Raw genomic sequence first — 24,287 nt, 5'->3', positions numbered from 1 at the left:
TTTGAACAGATTTGTCGACTCCATATTTAATTTATTACATCAAGTCATTTTGACAGCTTGAGCATTTCATAGTATCCATCTGTAAAACACAGCAAAAACAACAAGGTGAAAAATGTGTCATGTTTAAGAATTACGCATCTTTTCAAAAGTTTGCTGTGGTTCCCATGTAGTGAGACACAGTAACAGTGATGATACAGAGCATCGCACACATAATGTACCACTATCAGCATGAAACACCCGGGTAGTGCACGTGTCATCTTCTGATTGCTTCACCATTTCAAAATGTTCTCACTTGCACTTGTTGGCATTGCCAAATTTCAACGACTCCCACTTATTCGCAACATTATCAACATCACCATTCGCAACATCAACAACCTCACCATAAAGATGGCTACTGTATGAAATAGCTACTGTATGATGGATTAAGCCACCCCATTATTGCATTACAACCGGTAAGCCCTTGTCCCATTAAGAAATAACTGTGTTCTTATGAGTTTTCTGTAATATACAGAGCAGGATATAACAAACATTTGCTTGATGAACATTGTGCTGCTGGGGCCAGTTGACTCACCCGGAAGTAGAGATGTGCACATTTCAGATTAAATGAAACATTTGGAGAAATACCTAGACAAGATTCCCTTGAACACAGCTCAAGCCAAATCTCAAAGCTCTGATTCATGTGTGCCCTCCAAGAAAAAAAGTACACATTCTCTCTACTTCTCTCTTTGTGTTGGAAGCTGTGCTGAGTGTGCACATTGAACTGAACGTTTTGTACATTGTGGTTTACAGGGAAGCTTATATGACGCATGGCGGCAGCATACCATCAATGATTCAAAGTGAAACCGCAGCACAAAAGGAGGCGCATATTTTGACGTCATATAGCAATATAGATATGAAAGGAACCAAGTCATCACAGTCTCATTCAGCAAGGACACAACAGCTAATGTTTGACCTGTAGGGTGGGGGGGTCTGTTAATGTGTGAGTGACTCAGTGTAGTCTGTACTTGTGTCAACATAGACACTGCCACACCTTTATAGTTTTATGACATCAAACATTGATAGTCTATCAGCTTGTATACGACCCAGAGGAACAGTAAAACAGATGCTCACCTGGAACATCAACTGTCCTCAAACAAAATCAGGCTTTTATTGAACGCTTTTTAAAGCGGTCTACGTCATCACATCCTAACCTTGAAAGGAAAGGCATATGAAACTCTTAGGGGTCAAATCAGATAACCTTTTAACAACAGATTATGCTGGGGACTGGCATAACGAGATCAGTACAGACATTAAAAACAAGTAACATAGAAATTGTAAATATCATTCACTTAATCAGAACAGTGTAATGAATGTCATCGAATCATCACAGTTCACACGTGAACTCAAGACAGCCTGTTTGTATCAAATCTGTAATTCCTCCTTTATTTAAAAAATAGCACCAGTACAGACACAAAGTGATTACCATGTAAGGCTGGCTGGTAAGAGGCAGGAGGCTGATGTGTGTGTGTGTGTGTGCGTGCGTGCATGCATAACGGGATGTATTGCATTACACCAGGGATTTCCCCTGTACTTACAGAGGGAACATGGTGGACGCTTTAGTTAACGCAGGCATTTGAGTTGACTCTCTGTTAGTGTGGGCTATGATAATCACACCAAGCTTCCCTATAGCAACAAGCTAGCAAGGGTCCAGCTCAGTTACATCTTCAGCAGAATATGCAGGGCTTCATTCAGATGGATGCTTAGTTGTAAAAACTCCTGCTCCATCTCAACATTATCATTAAGTTTTTACTCAATGAAGTGTGTAGCATGAAACAAACTGAATGTATTGATTTTAGGGTGGACAATATGAATGAAAGGATAGATTGTTATGATTAACACATTACAAAAAAAATAATAATAATCATTTGACATGCCAATGAAAGAAGAAATGCCCAAAATTGTTTCTTTAACATACTTTTACATTTTTCTTCCCACTTAGTAGTGACACGTCAGGAAATACCTTTGAATCTGTCAAGGGAAATGCCCGCAGACTTCAGCCCGTATTGTATCCAGTGCCCTTGTGAAGCAACCAACAGGGTGGCATGATGCATCCTATCAGCACATTCACACTCTGTATCGCTCTCTCACACAAACACGACCGATGACTCAGTGCAACTCCCTGCTCCCTAATGGTAGGTAGGATAGTAGTCTGACAATTAGCTGCAATTTCATACTTCTATTCATGATTAACACTGCAGTGTAAGTGACATCAGAATCAGTGCCCCATCTAACATTCCAAACCTTCCGCTCTTCCCAAGAATTGTGATGCTTTGGAAACTTTGATAATACCTCGAATCATTTAATCATTACAGTCTAATCTATGGACATAGAGTACTTTAGGCAACTACAGTGCCAGAAAGTATTTATACCCCTTAACTTATTACACATTTTGTTGTTACAGCCTGAATTCATTACTCATTCACTACACACAATATCCCATAACAACAAAATGAAAACATGTTTTCAGAAATTTTTGCAAATGTATTGAAAACAGAGATATCTCATTTAGATAAGAGTTCACATCCCTGAGTCAATACAAGTTAGAATGGCCTTTGGCAGCAAATACAGCTGTGAGTCTTTCTGGGTAAGTCTCGAAGAGCTTTCCATACTGGGATTGTACAATATTTGCCCATTATTCTTTTCAAAATAACTCAAACTCTGTCAAGTTGGTTGTTGATCATAAATAGAAAAACATTTAAGTCTTGACAGATTTTCAAGCAGATTCAAAACTCTGACTAGGCCACTCAGGAACATTCACTGTTTTAGGTTATTGTCCTGCTGAAAGGTCAATTAATCTCCCTGTGTCTGGTGGAAAGCATATTGAACCAGGTTTTCCTCTAAGATTTTGCCTCCATTCCATTTACCTTTATCCTAAAAAACTCCCAAGTCCTTAATGATTACAACCATACCCATTACATGATGAAGCCACCACTCTGCTTGAAAATATGGAGAGTGGTACTCAGTAATATGTTGTTTTGGATTTGCCCCAAACATAGCACTTTGTATTCAGGACAAAAAGTTAATTACTTTGCCAATTTTTTTTCAGTTTAACTTGTGCCTTATTGCAAACAGGATGCATCTTAAAATATTTTTATTCTGTACAGGCTTCTTTTCACTGTCAATTAGGTTAGTATTGTGGAGTAACTACAAAGTTACTGATCCATCCTCAGTTTTCCCCTATCACAGCCATTAAACTGTTTTAAAAGTCACTATTGGTCCCATGGTGACATCCCCGAGCGGTTTCCTTCCTCTCCAGCAACTGAGTTAGGAAGGAAGCCTGTATCTTTGTAGTGACTGGGTGTGTTGTTTTTTTCACCAACCAATAGGTGCCCTTCTTCGCGAGGCATTGGAAAACCTCCCTGGCTTTGTGGTTGAATCTGTGTTTGAAATTCACTGCTCGACTGAGGGACCTTACAGATCATTGTATGTGTGCGGAACAGAGATGAGGTAGTCATAAAAAATAAAAATAAAAAATATTATTGCGCACAGAATGAGTCCATGTAACTTGTTAAGCACATTTTTACTTCTGTACTTTAGGCTTGCCATAACAAAAAAGGTTGAATACTTATTAACTCAAAACATTTCAACTTTTCATTTTGAATTAATTTGTAAATCTTTCAAAAAACATAATTCCAATTTGACATTATGGGGTACTGTGCGTAGGCCAGTGAAAGAAAAATCTATATTTATTAAATTTTAAATTCAGGCTGTAACACAACAAAATTTGGAAAAAGTCAAGGGATGTGAATACTTTCTGACGGCACTGTATGTAACTGGAAAGTGATGTTTAACAGCAGAATAGACTACATTCGTAGTATAATTTTCAATCATTGTTCATTACTGAATATACGTTTTAAAGATGTCATCTCGGGAATTCCAAATTATACTGACAGGGTCATCAGTGATGTAATGTGGTTTCTTGTGTAAACCCCAATCTCTCCATATTTTCTGCAGTACTCAACACCATAAACATCTATAGACAACTCAGTAAGAAAGAAACATGACATACAGTGCATTCGGAAAGTACTCAGACTTAAAAAATATATATATATATATATATATATATATATATATATATATATATATATATATATATGTTACAGCCTTATTCTAAAATTGATAAAATATCCCCCCCCCCTCAATCTAAACACAATACCCCATAATGACAACAAAAAAAAACTGACATTTTTGCAAATGTATTTAAAAAAAAAAACTGAAATCTCACATTTACGTAAGAGTTCAAACCCTTTACTCAGTGATTTGTTAAAGCACCTTTGGCAGCGATTACAGACAAGTCTTCTTAAGTGTGACGCTACAAGCTTGGCACACCTATATTTGGAGTGCTTCTCCCATTCTTCTCTGCAGATCCTCTCAAGCTCTGTCAGGTTGGATGGGGAGCATTGATGCACAGCTATTTTCAGGTCACTCCAGAGATGTTCGTTCAGGTTAAAGTCTGGGCTTTGCTGGGTCAGTCAAGGACGTTGAGACTTGTCCCAAAGCCACTCCTGCGTTGTCCTGTTGGAAGGCCAACATTTGCCCTAGTCTGAGTGCTCTGGAGCAGGTTCATTAAGGATCTCTGTACATCTTTTCCTCAATCCTGACTAGTCTTCATGTCCCTGCCACTGAAAAACATAACCACAGCTTGATGCTGCCACCACAATGCTTCACCGTAGGGATGGTGCCAGGTTTCCTCCAGACGAGACGCATGGCATTCAGGCCAAAGAGGTATCAGACCAGAGAATCTTGTTTCTCATGCTCATTCTTTATGTGCTTTTTTGCAACCAGGGTCTCCTTGGAGATGTTGAGCCCGGACCTGATACAGACCAGAAACAGCTTTGCCGCCCTAGATCCAGAAGTTCCAGCGCCTTCTTCCTTGGGAGCTTCCCATTCAAGATCGGCTCCGGAGGTTCCTGCGTCTTCTTCCTCTGTTCTGTCTCCCTCTCCGGTGGCTTCTACCTTGGGTTCAGAACAGGGCAGCAAGGCTGGCCCTTAAAAGTACACAGAGAACTAACATTAATGACATGCATGTCAATCTCTCATGGCTCAAAGTGGAAAAGAGATTGACTTCCTCATTCCTTGTTTTTGTAAGAGGTGTTGATAAGCTGAAGGTACCGAGCTGTCTGTTTAAAATACTAGCACACAGCTCGGACATCCATGCATACCCCACAAGACATGCCACCAGAGGTCTCTTCACAGTCCCCAAGTCCAGAACAGACTATGGGAGGTGCAAAGTACTACATAGAGCCATGACTACATAGAATTCTATTCCACATCAGGTAACTGATGCAAGCAGTGGAATCAGATTCAAAAAGCAGGTAAAAATACACCTTATGGAACAGCGGGACTGTGAAGTAACACAAACATAGGCACAGACACATGCATACACACACATAACATATGGTTTTTGCGTTGTACATATATGGTAGTGGAGTATGGGCCTGAGGGCACACACTTAGTGTGTTGTGAATTCTGTAATGAATGTATTGTAATGTTTTTTAAATCGTATAACTGCCTTAATTTTGCCTTGTCAGCAGCTAATGGGGATCCATAATAAATACAACAGCAAAAAACGTAACTAAAGTGCCTGCGCATAACACTAGGACGCTGTGTTCCATGCTATACAAAACCCCCTCAGGGACAAGAGTAGCTCATAAAGGCAATAGCAGAATGTCAGTGGAGATAGTCTTGAGCACTAACACATCACCCATCCAAAAGGCACAGGCTGGCAACTGGGCAACAAGCCACCATGTTGGCTCAATGATGAGTAATGATCACATACAGTATGTCAGGGGGAGGGAGCGATCATTAGCACCCCAACACTCTGGCTGTGGAAGGATGGAGGGAGTGTGAGTACAAAGAGTTCTTTGAAAACCACAGATGAGCACCAGAACCAGGCTAAAGCAAAAACTGTTAACTTCTCAATGTGAAGTGATCACTGAAGACGTGTAAGGAAAATCTTTACTCATTGCAGCAAAATCTTGATTTCGCTAACTCTACGGACCATCACACTTCAACAAATCTCCATGTAAACCAAATTAATTGCATGCCCATATTAAGCTATCTGGCATGTAATCATATTCATTGGGACTGTCATTTTTCTCCTTTTCACATCACAGGATGTATGCAAAACATTTATCAGAATTCTGTAGACCTCAAGATTAAAAGATTCATTCAATTCCGGATAACCTGACTGGTCATAATCTTTGTGCAAGGTTTGTTCACCAAGATGCAATGTAAGATGCCTTACTCGTATGTATTATAAAAAAGATTAATTGCATTCAAATTAGAGCTGCTTAGAACTATTGATGTAAGTCCTCTAAAGGTCTTGTATCATTGATGTTTCATTGCAGTACAAATGTCAATTTTTCAGACTAAACAATAACAGTCCTCTATCACTTTTCCCTTATTAGTGCAAACCACCAGTGCCAAACTATGAAGAATGAATGAAAAAAGAAAAAAACGAATACATTGAGGGTGTGACAAAGGTGTTGCAGTCTAGTCACACAGAGGGCTGACTTTGCTTATTGAAGGTAAATACAAGTATGGTGACCTGCTCCATCTTGTGGACAAATATAATATTGCAAATTTGAAAATAAAAATGGCAAATCCAGAGAAAAATGCACAATCAAAGAAAAAAAAAAAACACACCCCGCTCAGGTTAATTTATCAGTTAAACAAAAGACTACTTACTAATGGTTTATATAAACTACATAACCAAAAGTATGTGGACACCTGCTCGTCGAACAACTCATTCCAAAATCATGGGCATTAATATGAAGTTGGTCCCCCCTTTGCTGCTATAACAGCCTCCACTCTTCTGGGAAGGCTTTCCACTAGATGTTGGAACATTACTTGCTTCCATTCAGCCACAAGAGCATTAGTGAGGTCGGGCACTGATGTTGGGCGATTAGGCCTGGCTCGTAGTCGGCGTTCCAATTCATCCCAAAGGTGTTCAAAGGGGTTGAGGTCGGGCTCCGTGTAGGCCAGTGAAGTTCTTCCACACAGATCTTGACAAGCCATTTCTGTCTGGACCTCGATTTGTGCACGGGGGCCTTTCCCAAACTTGCACAGAATCGTCTAGAATGTCATTGTATGCTGTAGAGTTAAGAATTCCCTTCACAGGAACTAAGGGGCCTAGTCTGAACCATGAAAAAACAGCCCCAAACTTTACTGTTGGCACTATGCATTGGGGCAGGTAGCGTTCTCCTGGCATCCGTCAAACCCAAATTCATCTGTCGGACTGCCAGATGATGAAGTGTGATCCATCAGTCCAGAGAAAACGTTTCCACTGCTCCAGAGTCCAATGGCGGCAAGCTTTACACCACTCCTGCCGACGCTTGGCATTGCGCATGATCTTAGGCTTGTGTGCAGCTGCTCAGCCATGGAAACCCATTTCAGAAATCACCGAACGAATAGTTATTGTGCTGACGTTGCTTCCAGAGGCAGTTTGGACCTCGGTAGTGAGTGTTGCAAACGAGGACAGACGATTTATCAAATCCAAATACATATTTGTCACATACATGTGCTTAGCATATGTTATTGCAGGTGTAGCGAAATGCTTGTGTTTCTAGCTCCAACAGTGTCGTAATAAATAACAATACACAAATCTAAAGTAACGGAATGGAAATAAGAATATATAAATATTAGGGGACGAGCAATGTCAGAGAGGCATAGACATATACAGTAGAATAGGATACAGTAGATTAGGACAGAATATAGTAGAATAGGATAGAATAAATTATATAGATATGAGATGAGTAATGCAAAATATGTAAACATTATTAAAGCAGCCAGTGATTTCAAGTCTATGTACACTACCGGTAAAAAGTTTTAGAACACCTACACATTCAAGGGTTTTTCTTATTTTTATTTTTTTTACCATTTTCAACATTGTAGAATATTAGTACATCAAAACTATGAAATAACACATATTGAATCACGCCGTAACCAAAAAAAAGTGCTAAACAAATCAAAATATATTTTATATTTGAGATTCTTCAAACAGCCACCCTTTGCCTTGTTGACAGCTTTGCGCTCTCTTGGTATTCTCTCAACCAGCTTCATGAGGTAGTCACCTGGAATGCTGTTCAATTAACAGGTGTACCTTCTTAAAAGTTAATTTGTGGAATTTATTTTATTCTTAATGTGTTTGAGCCAATCAGTTGAGTTGTGACAAGGTGGGGGGTATACAGAAGAGCGGCTCAAATAAGCAAAGAGAAACGACAGTCCATTGCTTTAAGACATGAGGGTAAGTCAATACGGAACATTTCAAGAACTTTGAAAGTTTCTTCAAGTACAGTCGCAAAACCAATCAAGCGCTATGATGAAACTGGCTCTCATGAGGACCAGAACAGGAACGGAAGACCCAGAGTTCTCTGTGGCAGAGGATACATTCATTAGAGTTAACAGCACCTCAGAAATTGCAGCCCAAATAAATGCTTCACAGAGTTCAAGTAACAGACATCTCAACATCCACTGTTCAGAGGATACTACGAATCAGGCCTTCATGGTCGAATTGCTGCAAAGAAACCACTACTAAAGGACACCAATAAGAAAAAACTTGTTTGTGACAAGAAACACGAGCAATGGACATTAGACCGGTGGAAATTTGTCCTTTGGTCTGGAGTCCAAATTTGAGATTTTTGGATCCAACCGCCGTGTCTTTGTGAGACACGGGGGGTGTGAAAAGATCTCCTAATGTGTATTTCCCACTATAAATCATGGAGAAGGTGGTGTTATGGTGTGGGGTGGCTTTGCTGGTGACACTGCCTGTGATTTATTTAGAATTCATGGCACACTTAACCAACATGGCTACCACAGCATTCTGCAGCGATACATCATCCCATCTGGTTTGGGCTCAGTGGGACTATAATTTGTTTTTCAACAGGACAATGACCCATCACACCTCCAGGCTGTGTACGGGCTATTTTACCAAGAAGGAGAGTGATGGAGTGCTGCGTCAAATGACCCGAGTTACACAATCCCCCGACCTCAACAAAATTGAGATTGTTTGGGGATGTGTCAGACCGCAGAGTGAAGGAATAGCAGCCAACAAGCACTCAGCATATGTGGGAACTCCTTCAAGACTGTTGGAAAAGCATTCCAGGTGAAGCTGGTTGAGAGAATGCCAAGAGTGTGAAAAGCTGTCATCAAGGTGAAGGGTGGCTATTTGAAGAATCTGAATTTGTTTAACACTTTTGGTTACTACATGATTCCATGTGTTATTTCATAGTTTTGATGTCTTCAGTATTATTCTACAATGTAGAAAATAGTAAAATAAAGAAAAACCCTTGAATGAGTAGGTGTTCTAAAACTTTTGACCGGTAGTGTATAGGGCAGCTGCCTCTTATGTGCTAGTGATGGCTATTTAAACAGTCTGATGGCCTTGAGATTGAAAAACAGCTTCTATCTCTCGGTCCCAGCTTTGATGCACCTGTACGGACCACTCCTTCTGGATGATAGCAGGGTAAATAGGCAGTGGCTCGGGTGGTTGTTGTCCTTGATTATCTTTTTGGCCTTCCTGTGGCATCAGGTGCTGTAGGTGTCCTGGGGGGCAGGTAGTTTGCCCCCGATGATGCGTTGAGTAGACCGCGCCACCCTCTGGAGATCCCTGTGGTTGCAGGCGGTGCAGTTGCCATACCAGGCGGTGATACAGCCCATTAGGATGCTCTCAATTTTGCATCTGTAAAAGTTTGTGAGGATTTTAGGTGCCAAGCCAAATGAAGAGACGCTATGATGGGTACACCGAGGAACATGAAGCTTTCCACCTTCTCCACTGCGGTCCTGTTGATGTGGATAGGGGGGGGTGCTCCCTCTGCTGTTTCCGGAAGTCCACGATCAGCTCATCTGTTTTGATGACGATGGGTGAGAGGTTGGCACCACACTCCCAGGGCCATCACCTCCTCTTTGTAGGCAGTCTCATCATTGTTGGAAGTCAGGCCTACTACTGTTGTGTCGTCTGCAAACTTGATGATTGATTTGGAGGCGTGCGTGGCCATGCAGTCATGGGTGAACAGGGAGTACAGGAGGGGGCTGAGCATGCATCCTTGTGGGGCCACAGTGTTGAGGATCAGCAAAGTGGAAGTGTTGTTTCCTACCTTCACCACCTGGAAGTGGCACTTCAGGAAGTCCAGGACCCAGTTGCACAGAACGTGGTTCAGACCCAGGGCCTCAAGCTTAATGATGAGCTTGAAGGGTACTATGGTGTTGAATGCTGAGCTATAGTCAATTAACAGCATTTTTACATAGGTATTCCTCTTGTCCAGATGGGATAAGGCAGTGTGTGGTGCGATGACGATTGCATCGTCTGTGGATCAATTGGGGCGGTAAGCAAATTGAAGTGGTTCTAGGGTGTCAGGTAAGGTAGAGGTCAAGGATCATATCACTAGTCTCTCAAAGCACTTCATGATGACAAAAGTGAGTGCTACAGGGAAATAGTAATTCACTTTAATTACCTTTGCTTTCTTGGGTACAGAAACAATGGTGGACATATTGAAGCATGTGGGGACAACAGACTGGGATAGGGAGAGATTAAATATGTCCGTAAACACTCCAGCCAGCTGGCCTGCGCATGCTCTGAGGACGCAGCTTGGGATGCCATCTGGACCGGCAGCCTTGCAAGGGTTAACACGCTTAAATGTCATACTTACGTCAGCCACGGAGGAGAGCCCACAGTCCTTGGTAGCAGGCCGCGTCCGTGGCACTATTTTATTCTCAAAGCGGGCGAAGGTGTTTAGCTTGTCCGGAAGCAAGACATCAGTGTCCGCCACGTGGCTGGTTTTCCCTTTATAGTCCGTCATTGTCTGTAGACCCTGCTACATACGCCTCGTGTCCGAGCCGTTGAATTGCAACTCCACTTTGTCTCTATACTGACGGTTTTCCTGTTTGATTGCCTTACGGAAGGAATAACTACACTGTTTGTATTTGGCCATATTTCCAGTCACCTTGCCATGGTTAAATGCGATGATTCACGCTTTCAGTTTTGCGCAAATGCTGCCATCTATCCACGGTTTATGGTTAGGGTAGGTTTTAATAGTCACAGTGGGTACAACATCTTCTATACACTTCCTGATAAACATCCGTCACCGTATCAGTGTATTCGTCTGTTGTTCTCAGAGGCTACCCAGAACATATCCCAGTCCACGTGATCAAAACAATCTTGAAGCATGGATATCAAATTGGTCAGACCAGTGTTGAATAGTCCTTAGCACAGGTACTTCCTGTTTGAGTTTCTGCCTATAGGAAGGGAGGAGCAAAATTGAGTCGTGATCAAATATGCCGAAGAGAGGGCAGGGGAAGGCCTTGTAGGCATCCCGGAAGTTGGAGTAGCAGTGGTCGAGTGTTTTAGAAGTGTGAGTACTACAGTTAATGTGTTGATAGAACATTTTCCTCAAATTTGCATTGTTAAAATTCCCAACTAGAATGAATGCGGCCTCAGGATATGCGTTTTCCAGTTTGCATAAAGTCCAGTGAAGTTAGAGGGCCGTCGTGGTATTGGCTCGAGGGGGAATATACACGGCTGTGACTTTAACCGAAGAGAATTCTCTTGGGAGGTAATACAGTCGGCATTTGATTGTGAAGTATTCCAAGTCTGCTGAACAGAAGGACTGGAGTTCCTGTATGTTATCACAATCACACCATGAGTAGTTAATCATGAAAACATACACCCCCGCCCTTGTTCTTCCAGGAGAGATATTTATTCCTGTCTGCGCGATGAACTGAGAATCCAAATGGCTGAACGGACTCAGACAGTATATCCCGAGAGAGCCATATGGAAGATGGAAGGAAATCCTTGCCCTGAGCTTGTCAACTTTATTATCCAGAAACTGAACATCAGCGTGGTGTGCACGCCTCCTGAGTCAGACTAAAAATCCACTCCGAGTTTTGGAACAGCCTCTGGGATCAGTTCAATTGCACTGGGGGGTACGAACAAAGGATCCGGTTCGGGAAAGTCGTATTCCTGGTCGTAATGATGGTGAGTTACCACCGCTCTGATATGCAAAAGTTCTTCCCGGCTGTATGTAATAACACAAAACGTTTCCTGGGCTATTAATGTAAGAAATAACACAAATAAAATACTGCAAAGTTTCCTAAGAGCTTGAAGCACGGCAGCCCTATCCGCGCTTCAGCACTAGGCGGTCCTGTGCTGTAAGCATGTGGCCAATCACTTCACGGCTGAGCCATTATTGCACCAAGACGTTTCCACTTCACAATAACAGTAGTTGACCGGGGTAGCTCTAGCAAGGCAGAAATTTGACGAACTGACTTGTTGGAAAGGTGGCGTCCTATGACGGTGCCAAGTTAAAAGTCAGTAAGGCCATTCTACTGCCAATGTTGGTCAATAGAGATTGCATGGCGGTTTGCTCGGTTTTATACACCTGTCAGCAACGGGTGTGCCTGAAATAGCCAAATCCACTCATTTGAAGGGGTGTCCAAATACTTTTGTATATACAGTGCATTCGGAAAGTATTCAGATCCCTTGACTATTTCCACATTTTATGTTACAGCCTTATTCTAAAATTGATTAAATCGTTTTTTTCCCTAAAACTACACAAATACCCCATAATGACAAAGCCAAAAACAGTTTATTTATTTGGAAATGTATAAAAAATGTAAAACTGAAATATCCCATTTACACAAGTATTCAGACCCATTAACTCAGTACTTTGTTGAAGCACCTTTGGCAGCGATTACAGCCTCGAGTCTTCTTGGGTATGACGCTACAAGCTTGGTACACATGTATTTGGGGAGTTTCTCCCATTCTTCTCTGCAGACCCTCTCAAGCTCTGTCAGATTGGATGGGGAGCATCCAATCTATTTTCAGGTCTCTCCAGAGATGTTAGATCAGGTTCAAGTCTGGGCTCTGGCTAGGCCACAAGGACATTCATAGACTGGTCCCAAAAGCTACTCTTGTGTTGTCTTGGCTGTGTGCTTAGGGTCGTTGTCCTGTTGGAAGGTGAACCTCCACCCCACTGAGGTCCTGAGCAGGTTTTCATCAAGGGATCTCTATACTTTACTCCGTTCATCTTTCCCTCAATCCTGACTAGTCTCCCAGTCCCTGAAAAACATCCCCACTGCATGATGCTGCCCCCACCATGCTTCACCGTAGGGACGGTGCCAGGTTTCCTCCAGACTGGAAGCTCGGATTTCAGGGCAAAGAGTTCAATCCTGGTTTCATCAAACCACAGAATCTTGTTTCTCATGGTCAAAGTCCTTTAGGTGCCTTTTGGCAAACTCCAAGCAGGCCGTTCTGTGCCTTTTACTGAGGATTGGCTTCCATCTGGCCACTCTACCATAAAGGCCTGATTGGTGGAGTGCTGCAGAAATGGTTGTCCTTCTGGAAGGTTCTCCCATCTCCACAGAGTTACTCTGGAGCTCTGTCAGACTGAACATCGAGTTCTTGGTCACCTCCCTGACCAAGGCACTTCTCCCCCGATTGCAGTTTAGACAGACGGCCAGCTCTAGCAAGAGTCTTTGTACCTCCAAACTTATTCCATTTAAGAATGATGGAGGTCCTGGGGACCTTCAATGCAGCAGTCATTTTTCGGTACCCTTCCCCAGATCTGTGCCTCGACACAATCCTGTCTCAGAGATCTACGGACAATTCCTTCAACCTCATGGCTTGGTTTTTGCTCTGACATGGACTGTCAACTGTGGGACCCTATATAGATAGGCGTGTGCCTTTCCAAATCATGTCCAATCAATTGAATTTACCACAGGTGGACTCCAATCAAGTAGTAGAAAGATCAAGGATGATCAATGGAAACAGGATGCACCTGAGCTCAATTTCAAGTCTCATAGCAAATGGTCTGAATACTTTTGTAAATAAAAGGTATCTGTTTTTATTTGTAATAAATCAGCAAAAATTTCCACAAACCTGTTCCTGTTTTTGCTTTGTCATTATGGGGTATTGTGCATAGATTGATGAGGGAAAGAATGTATGTAATTCATTTAAAATAAGGCTGTGACGTAACAAAATGTGGAAAAAGTCAAGGGGTCTGAATACTTTCCGAATGCACTTTATAGTGTATGTGAACCATATGATTTCCATGACAAAGTTCCAGAACACTTTACCATCAATGTGCTTCATTCAGAAAATGTTGTTCATAAACATACACAGAAGATTGACCATTGAGCATAGACTTAATGATTGTTACTCTCTCACGACTGTGTGGAGGGGGAAAACAGTGCCAAATTTGCTACGTAGATTTCCACAATTCGTTGGTTTAAGGGAAAGAGGGATAGAAAGAGAAATAGGTTAGAAAAATACAAAGACGGAGCATAAGGGAGAGACCCTCCCAGGAGAATGGACTGTTGTTGAAGGTAAATAAGCACACTGCCAAGGCTACGTCTGGGGAACATATGGTAGCGACATACAGGAAGGAAAGAAGCCAGAAAACTAAAATATTACAGCAAAAACGTAGCCTCTCATCACCAGTCATTCCACTTATGGATTAGATGTGTGAGTGGCTCAAGTGTAACCGGGGAGGAGTCCCAATGGCACCCCATTTCCTTTATAGTGCACTACTTTTGACCAGGGCCCATAGGGTTCTGCACTATGCAGCGAACAGGGTGCCATTTGGGAAACAGACCTTGTTATGGGGACTGTATGGCGCTCGGCTGACTGGGACCGGGCAGGGCCATACACACGGAGTATACAGTACCAAACATTAGGCGCACCTTCCTAATATGGAGTTGCAACCCCTTTCACACTCAGAACAGCCTAAATTCGCCAGGGCATGGACTCAAAGGTATTGAAAGCATTCCACAGATATGCTGGCCCATGCTGATTCCAATGCTTCCCACAGTTGTGTCAAGTTGACTGGATGTCATTTGGGTGGTGGACCATTCTTGATAGACATGGGAAACTGTTGAGCATGAAAAACCAAGCAGCGGTGCAGTTCTTGACACAAACCGGTGTGCCTGGCACCTACTACCATACCCCATTCAAAGGCACTTAAATATTTTTGTCTTGCCCATTCACCCTCTGAATGGCACATATACACAATCAATGTTTCAATTGTCTCAAGGTTTAAAAATCCTTCTTGATCCTCTTCTCACTTTCATCTACACTGATTTATGTGAATTTACAAAGTGACATCAATAAGGGATCATAGCGCTCACCTGGTCAGTCTCGTGGAAAGAGCAAGTGTTCTTAATGTTTTGTATAGTCAGTGTACAGTCTGACCTTTTAAGGCATATTTGAGACAAAGATTTGGGGATGGTATTTATTTAGAAACGTTTAATAAGTTATAATACCAGTTAATTTTCAAAGTGTTAAGATGAATGAAAATAAATACAGAATTTCAGGGTGTTTATTTACATTTTAAATGTAACATTACTTGAAAGTTGTTTTTAATTACCTCTTGAATGATAGGGCAAACTGTAGATTTCAGCCTAAATAGACATACCCCCCCCAAAAAAATTGAATGACGGCCATAAACAACAGGTAATGTTGCATAGTTTTAGAAATGTCTGGAACTCACCTTTCTGAAAAAAAAATTGTTGTCGAAATTGCTGAGGTGTACTCACTTTTGAGGACACAAGCTCAAGTACATAGTAAAAACGTGAAAATAAGAAAAAAAATCTGGATTTTTTTCTTTCTATTCAACAAAAGTGGAGCAATAGGGCTTGAAATGACTGATGCTTTGTAAATATAGTAACAATCAAATTAGAAATGACTTATAAGAAAGGTGCAATTTTATAGTAACTAAAATAAATATGATCATACTTCGTTACAGTACAATCAATATTGGCACCATTTCATATAACTGACAGAACTTTCTCCTAAATGTCCACTGAGCAGCACAGAGACAATTAAAATGTGTGCAGACCCGTTACTTCACCTTTAAGCACAAAGTGATTTCATCAATCTGTGACCAAGAAGAAGTGGTCTCAAGACCTACCAATTTTAGAAACGGTAACGCTCTCAGTATACCAATGTAGGTCTTGTTTCATTTTTAAGAACTTAATTAGTATTCTTTCATGTTAAGAGCTCTAAATTCGGCTGAGAATATCACAGAGATGAAACCACAGCTGTTGGATTCGCTGTCTCCTCTTATATATGTATCCGTCACTCAGCAAATCGATTGTTTGTCTGGATAGGGCAGAAAATGTGACACGTCGCTCCCTTTGCAAATGTCGGGTCCACTGAGCGAGTGGGAGCAGACAGATGGGGCTGTCTGGCACTATGAGGCACAGGTCCCTATGACATTCAAACAGCGCCTCGTACACCAAACTGTCAGTCGGAATCGCTCCAGAACCGCGCAAAGTGCCCCATATAGGAGACTTAACATCATAAGTTAAAATGCTTGATGTTTCGGCCATTAATGGCCTTCATCAGAACTAGGTTGATGGCAGAAACATCAAGCTTTTTAACTTTGCTTAAATAAAACAATGAGTTTTTAAATGCTGAGAGTGTTGCGCCTTTTTATTTTCAATGAAGGTGCCCTTCACTTCTTCCAAATTAAAACATTACTTACATATTATGTTATAGTTTAAATGAAAGGTTACATTTTTTTGTAAATGGGATGTTATGGAAGTGTCCAAACTTTTTATTATAGTTTTCACTTGGTTTTGACACTTACCCCACTGGCGATAAACTTCATCATGCTTGTTCTGCAGTTGCAGGGTCACAGATAAAACAGGAACAAACACTCCAAAAACACCCAAACACATTATTTTAGAAACGGTAACGCTCTCAGTATAGCAATGTAGGTCTTGAGCAATGCCAAGAGAAGGCCTACACGGAGACGTATCGCTCGAGTCCAACAAATTAGAATGAAAAGTTTGGAATGACATCTAAAGACCTGCATCGTTATACTGAGAGCAATGCTGTTTTTAAAAGGACATATTTGGGTGTTTTTGGAGCTTTTGTTCATGTTCTATCTGTGCCCCTGCAACTGCAGAACGAGCATGAAGAAGTCTATGGCTGGTGGGGTAAGTTTCTCAAAACCAAGTGAAATTGCAAAAAAGTGTCTGGACACTTCTATAAAATGCCATATACATCCAAAATACAGATTTGGTTAAAATAAAGTGAACCTGTTCATTAGGTAAAAGACAAATACAGAGCCTATTCAGTACAAATACATCTTCCACATTTAAGTATACAGATTACTCTGAGCCTCAGTGATTATGGCAAACTTTCGGAGGACGTCAGCGCTCAGACAAGGCTCCAACTGGAGGTAAAATGTGGGGAGAGGGAGAGGGAGAGAGAGATCAGCAAAAGAAGACAAAGCTTTTGAGAACCCTGAACAGTGATGAATAGCTACCATTAGGACATTGATACTGATACTGGGATGACTTAGTCGGGGTTGCAACTTAACGTTGAGTTAGAATACAAAAGCTGCCATTTCAAAATGTGGTTGTAAGCTACATTTGTTTGATTGGTAAGTTAGTTTTGATAGCTGGCCGCTAGACTTGTAGTAAGCATGGTCGAATTACTGACTGGGATAGGCCACATTGTTCATCAGTTATAATGAAAACTGCTAACATTTGCCTCTATCCTATGGCAAAATGTCTAGAACTGCAGGAAATGAGTTATAAAACTGCAAAGTCTTCTCTCCACCCCACGGCAAAAATGGGAAGAATTTAATGAAATCAAATTTAAAACGCACATTTTTTAAACTCTTTGCTGTCACGATGGGGGCGCAAAAAAGTTATTCTCCCTGCTCTACAATGTATTCGCTCACCTTGACCAACTTGCTTAGACACAACAGGGCAGGTTTGTAGGTTTCCATGGTGATAGAGTCTGGGCTGATGACATCAGTGTAGCATTGGTACAGAACAGCTGGAATCTGATGAACTTGGCAGTGGCTCAGTACTGAGGAAAGAATAGAGATCCGTTTTAGTATTTGGGTCATTCTGTGTGAAAAGGAACCAGAAATTAACCAAAAATAATCATAATGTTTTGAAAATTTCCAGAATGTAATCCATAGAAAGGTCCTACGGAGAAAGAATGACAAATTCAGCAAGTTGGCAAATATGCATGATATGGCAAGAATCTTTGACAAATTAAATCATGTTTCGTTAATGCAAGTGCTTTTACGCAAATAATACATGCCTGAACATGGTTGGGGGCAAATTCCATTTCAAAGTCAATCAATTTAATGAATTGAAAATAGTACATTATTTAATTCTGTGGAATTATATGGAAGACTTCAACCCAGGGAATCAAAGACATCAGTATGGTGGTACCTGCAGCTGGCAGTCCAGTGAGGATGTTTGGCTGCTCTAGTGCAGGGCAGAGGGCCTGGCTCTCGGAGGCACTGCTCTTGAGGGAGCGTAGGAAAGGGACAGCGCTACCGTAGAGGTAGTCTGGCGTTTTGTACTCAGCCACAGGGCTGTCCGACAGCACCATCACACTGAGCCCTCTCTTCTGGAGGCAGCCAAACACCTAGAACCAGAGGGAAGGAGGGAGAAAGTTAAGAGGCCGTAGTCATTGTTGACCAGTGCTTTTACAGTCACATCTACTTATAGTCATATCAAGCAGTGGGCATCAACCTGACCCTCTATAAGGCATGTATAAAATCACAAGAGCATTACCTTTTCTGTCCATTGAAACAGTTGGTCCTCCGCAATGTAACAAGTGCTTTGGCAGACCAGGACCTACAAAAGCAACACAAGTATATACTTTAAAGCAGTCGTCACCAACCAGTCAATCGCAAGGCTTTCCTAGTTTTTCCCTTCCTCCAAGGCTTTCCTTGTTTTTAAAACACTTTTTACCCCTTTTTCTCCCCACTTTTAGGATATCCAATTGGTAATTACAGTCTTGTCCAATAGCTACAACTCCCGTACAGACTCAGGGGGGGCAAAGGTTGAGAGCCATGCGTCCTCCGAAACACAACCTGCACTGCTTGACACTGCTCGCGTAACCCGGAAGCCAGTAGCACCAGTGTTTCAGAGTTAACACTGTATAGCTGGCATTTAAAAAAAAGCCCAACGATAAAGCCTTGAGTTACTATTTTTTTAATTCGTTTTGCACTGTTTGTGGTAGGTGCACTTGATTCAACTGCCCTTCACACCGGGTATCGTAATGTTCCCATTTTGAACCATTTCATGTGTCTGAAGGTATAAACTCTACTCGCCCGGGGAGCAAATTAAGTGCACCCATAGGTCTACCGCTGGCCAATCAGATAGCTCAGATCACCGTGTCTGGAGCTTCCACGAGCCCACAGCGAAGCTGATAGGTGACTCGGTGTGAGATTTCAAAACGTGATCAATCATGACTAGAACCTGTCAAAGAAAACAGCAAAGAGCTGCTGTTCTTATGTGTGAGTTCATATTTAAGATTTTAAAATCAGCACTGTCACATTTATAAGCCATAAAAGAAACCTCCCAGTGAAGCACCAGTGACTCGGTCAATAAGAAAGTGGTCAGATGAAGCATATGCTAAGCTACAGGACTGTTTTGCTAGCACAGACTGGAAAATGTACCGGGATTCTTCCGATGGCATTGAGGAGTACAACAAATCAGTCACTGGCTTCATCAATAAGGCCATTGACGACGTCGTTCCCACAGTGACTGTACGTATATACCTCGACCAGAAGCCATAGATTACAGGCAACATTCACACTGAGCTAAAGGGTAGAGCTGCCACTTTCAAGGAGCGGGACTCTAACCCAGAAGCTTATAAGAAATCCCGCTATGCCCTCCAACGAACCATCAAACAGGAAAAGTGTCAATACAAGACTAAGATCGAATCGTACTAAACCGGCTCCGACACTCGTCGGATGTGGCAGGGCTTGCAAACTATTACAAACTACAAAGGGAAGCACAGCCGAGAACTGCCCAGTGACATGAGCATACCAGACGAGCTAATATGGTTCTATGCTCGCTTTGAGGCAAGTAACACTGAAGCATGCATGAGAGCATGAGCTGTTCCGGACGACTGTCTGATCATGCTTACTCATAGCATGCGCTGACCAGCTTGCAAGTGTCTTCACTGACATTTTCAACCTCTCCCTGTCTGAGTCTGTAATACCAACATGTTTTAAGCTGACCGCCATAGTCCCTGTGTCCAAGAACACTAAGGTAACCTGCCTAAATGACTACTGACCCGTAGCACTCACGTCTGTAGCCATGAAGTGCTTTGAAAGGCTGGTCATGGTTCACATCATCACCATTATGCCAGAAACCCTAGATCCACTCAAATTTGCATACCGCCCCAACAGATCCACAGATGATACAATCTCCATTGCACTCCACACTGCCCATTCACACCTGGACAAAAGGAACACCTATGTGAGAATGCTGTTCATTGACTACAGCTCAGTATTCAACACCATAGTGCCCTCAAAGCTCATCACTAAGCTAAGCACCCTGGGACTAAACACCCCCCACTACAACTGGATCCTGGACTTCCTGACGGGCCGCACCAGGTGGTAAGGGTAGGTAACAACACAGCCACCATGCTGATCTTCAACATGGGTGCCACTCATGGGTGCATGCTCAGACCCCTCCTATACTCCCTGTTCACTCATGACTGCATGGCCAAGCACGACTCCAACACCATTATTAAGTTTGCTGATCACCGACAACAACGAGAAAACCTATAGGGAGGAGGTCAGAGACCTGGCCATGTGATGCAAGGACAACAACCTCTCCCTCAACGTGATCAAGACAAAGGAGATGGTGGACTACAGGAAAAAGTGGGCCTAGCACTCCACCATTTTCATCGACGGGGCTGTAGTGGAGCAGGTTGAGAACTTCAAGTTCCTTGGTGTCCACATCACCAACAAACTAACATGGTCCAAGCACACCAAGACAGTCGTCAAAAGGGCACGACAACCCCCTCCCCCCAAGAGACTGAAAAGATTTGGCATGGGTCCTCAAAAGGTTCTACAGCTGCACCATCAAGAGCATCCTGACTGGTTGCATCACTGCCTGGTATGGCAACTGCTCAGCCTCCAACCGCAAGCCACTACAGAGGTATTTTTTCTTAAAACTGCATTGCTGGTTAAGGGCTTGTAAGTATGCATTTCACTGTAAGGTCTACACCTGTTGCATTCGGCGCATGTGACAAATAACATTTTATTTGATCCACTCGGACTACAAAGTTTATCGATAGACTTGCGTCGCTATTAGCGGCTTGCCTTTCTAATATAGAGGAGTAGCCTATTTCACCTTCTCTGATCATACGAGTAACATGAATTGGTGCATGAGTCAGAAAACCATCAGAGGTAGCCTCTCACGAAACCCACCCTCTGCTGAGACTGACCATCAGATGCAGACACCATCAGTCCAGTAAAATAAACGATTTCAATTAGTAATGCTACAAATGATCTAATACCAGTGGGATCATATACATCACGTTTTGAAATATAATTTTTAAAAATGGTCTGAGAAGCACGACATTGGCTGGGCAATTCAAGAATAGTCTATATGCAGTGAGAATGTATTGAGCTTATAGCCTACGCACAAACCTGACTGCTACAGAACTGATTTTGATAGGTTAATGTTGCATAGGCTTAGGGTGAAGTCATGAAAAAAATTGATCACGGCCTGCATTTTGACAAAGTGATCTCAGCCCATGAAAGGTTGGTGAGCACTGCTTTACAGAATCTGCTATAATCGCTGAGTCACTGACTACAGTAGCAATGAAAATATTGTTGGAACACACCTTTAAAAGGTAGAGTCAGCAATTCAGAAACAATGAAGGTGGTGAAGCGCAAGGCTTAACTTCTGTTTTTATCCCACAGCTATAATATTGTAGCAGTGTGAAGCGCACGTGTCTTTATTTGTCTGCAATATTTGCGGTTCATCCTACTGCTCGTGGCAACGTCACATCACTACGTCTCAGTTTAATTTGTATACCAACTCAGTGGACTTGTGGTTAGAGTGTCCGTCTTGAAATTGGAAGATCGATCCCTGGTTGAGTCATACCAACGAACGGGACCATATGCCTCTCTGCTTGGCACTCAGCAGATGGATTAATGCTGCAACAGACTAGTGTCCAAACACAAGCTTCTGAACTATGGGCCATTGTGGTTTGGACAAGGCTTAGACCTTTAAGGGTATCCTGTGTACAGTTGTTGGTGTGCATTGTGTTTGATCAGCCACTCACTGCTGGGTTGTCCCTGTGTCGGTAGAAGAGACAGGCTGGCTCTCCAGGCAGTAGGGCAATGCTCTGTCTACTGGAGCCCCTACTCCTCTCATTCCATAGTGACACATGGCCCACTGCATCCCAGCTTTCAGTGTTCAACACATATGCAGACAGAAATCCTGAAAACAATAGGAGAGAATGTTCATTCCTTGAGAGAACGAGTTAGACCAGGAGTGTATTCATTAGTTGGATTCTGTTGCAAAACTTGAGAAAAGCTGTTTGGTTGTATTTCGTTCTTAAACGGAAGTTGTAGTTAATTTTAAAAGTATGGTTTTCATGCGTTGCCATGTTTATCCCAAGTCTGCAGATGGCTTGGCACAAGCTGCACATCTATAAATTACAGAATCTTCCATACTACAAAGTGGAGTGAAGTCCATAGGGTTCCTTCCGCCAGTCACTATTTTTTTAAGAGACGTGACTGAACTACAACTTCCGTTTAAGAACAAAACAGGACTCAACAGCTTTTCACATTGAAGAGCATTGAGTAAACTGTTGTAAAACGTTTTACAACGGAATCCGACTAATGAATACACCCCAGTCATCACAGGTGAGCTTTTATTTAACTAGGCAAGTCAGTTAAGAACAAATTCTTATTTACAATGACGGCCTACCCCGGACGACGCTGGGAAAATTGTGCGCCGCCCTACGGGTCTCCCAATCACAACCAGTTGTGATACAGCTTGGAATCGAACCATGGTTTGTAGTGACGTATCTAGCACTGAGATGCAGTGCTTTTGTCCGCTGCGCCACTCGGGAGCTTACCTGCAGCATTAGTGCCCACGGCAATGATGAGGTCTGAGCATTGCAATTTGTTGCTGCCAGAGTCCTCAAGTGATTGTGCGACTTCAGGGCACCACGCAATATGGACCTCCCTGTTAAACCAGAACGAACACCAGTCAGTCAAAATCATGCACATCTTTACACTCAGTCACCGTGTCCTAACTTATTTAAATAATAAAAGGAACTGTGTACAGTTGAGAACAGAGGACATGTTATATTATTGACAAGTGATGGATATTTCAATAGAACCATCTGCTCTAAACTAAGCTACAAACGCGAACCATTTCATAGCCTTCGCTAACTAGTTACCAAGTGAAACTGAAAGCTCAATCGCGTGCAGTTAGTCGTTAGCTAGCTGGCTGTTAGCTACCTCTTTTCTTCTATCTCTCTGTGAATTTGCTCATCTTCGTTTTCATCATCCAGATCATCGTCGTCTTCTTCGACTGCACGCGAGTAAACAGATAAAACCTCTCCGAAAAACGTTGCCATCGTTTATTGTATGACTGTAGCTAGCTAGATGACCGTGCTGACCAAAAAAAAATGCGCCCAAAGATTTCCTCCTCATACCAAACTGTGGGAGAATCTCAATTGTTTCTCCTCGCGTCCTCTCTCCTCCTTCTCAAAACCCATTGGAGGAGAAGGTCAGAAGGTCTGGACCAGCTGTTTTTCTCATCCAATGGGTTTTGAGAAAGAGGCGAGGAGAGCGGTGTTGCCAACAATTTTTCAGGGGAAGTTGCTAGAGGCAGGTCGATTTGTTGCTAAATGACGTTGTGATGTCATTGCGCGATGACGTCATTGCGTAATAACGTAAAACTGCGTCAATACGTAGAATACACAATAACGTTACTCATTTACATTACATTTAAGTCATTTAGCAGACGCTCTTATCCAGAGCGACTTACAAATTGGTGCATTCACCTTATGACATCCAGTGGAACAGCCACTTTACAATAGTGCATCTAGATCTTTTAAGGGGGGGGGGGGGGGGGGGGGCAGAAGGATTGCTTTATCCTAGGTATTCCTTGAAGAGGTGGGGTTTCAGGTACTCAAATTGACTTTCTATCAGTGATATAGAATCTAAACAGTGTGATGAACCCATCAAAGTTGAAGAGATTATAGAGTCTATCAAACATCTAAAGAACAATAAATCACCAGGTGTTGATGGAATTACATCAGAATTTTACAAATGATTTTGTGAACAAATAGCTTCTTTCCTATTTGAAGTCTTTTTAGAGAGTATTAAAAACAATGTTCTCCCTCCTACAATGAGTCAGGGGTTAATAACACTGATAACTAAGCCTAAAAAAGAAGTGCTGCTCATCGATAACTGGCGTCCAATTTGTCTTCTTTTTTATTTATTTATTTA

At 42.2% G+C, this 24,287-nt stretch overlaps 1 protein-coding gene across 2 annotated transcripts; it reads right to left on the bottom strand.

The window, feature by feature from the left end:
• LOC129868396 (proteasome assembly chaperone 1-like) lies at positions 1-23,675 on the bottom strand. 2 transcript variants are annotated; one of them, XM_055942337.1, is made up of 7 exons: positions 23,292-23,675; positions 22,904-23,013; positions 22,103-22,260; positions 18,583-18,645; positions 18,235-18,433; positions 17,730-17,860; positions 1-5,027 (listed from the first exon to the last, which is right to left on the bottom strand). In XM_055942337.1, exons 1-7 carry the CDS (start codon positions 23,408-23,410, stop codon positions 4,992-4,994), a joined length of 816 nt encoding a protein of 271 aa, XP_055798312.1. In that variant the 5' UTR covers positions 23,411-23,675; the 3' UTR covers positions 1-4,991. The 2 variants fall into 2 exon arrangements, with proteins under 2 accessions (XP_055798312.1, XP_055798311.1); XM_055942336.1 differs by lacking the exon at positions 1-5,027 and adding an exon at positions 15,340-17,216 and having other exon boundaries at positions 23,292-23,671.
• Positions 23,676-24,287: the final 612 nt, after the last annotated feature.

This window comes from Salvelinus fontinalis, chromosome 13 (genome assembly GCF_029448725.1).
Source record: "Salvelinus fontinalis isolate EN_2023a chromosome 13, ASM2944872v1, whole genome shotgun sequence".
NCBI lineage: Eukaryota > Metazoa > Chordata > Actinopteri > Salmoniformes > Salmonidae > Salvelinus > Salvelinus fontinalis.
This window is presented reverse-complemented; position numbering and strand designations above follow the sequence as displayed.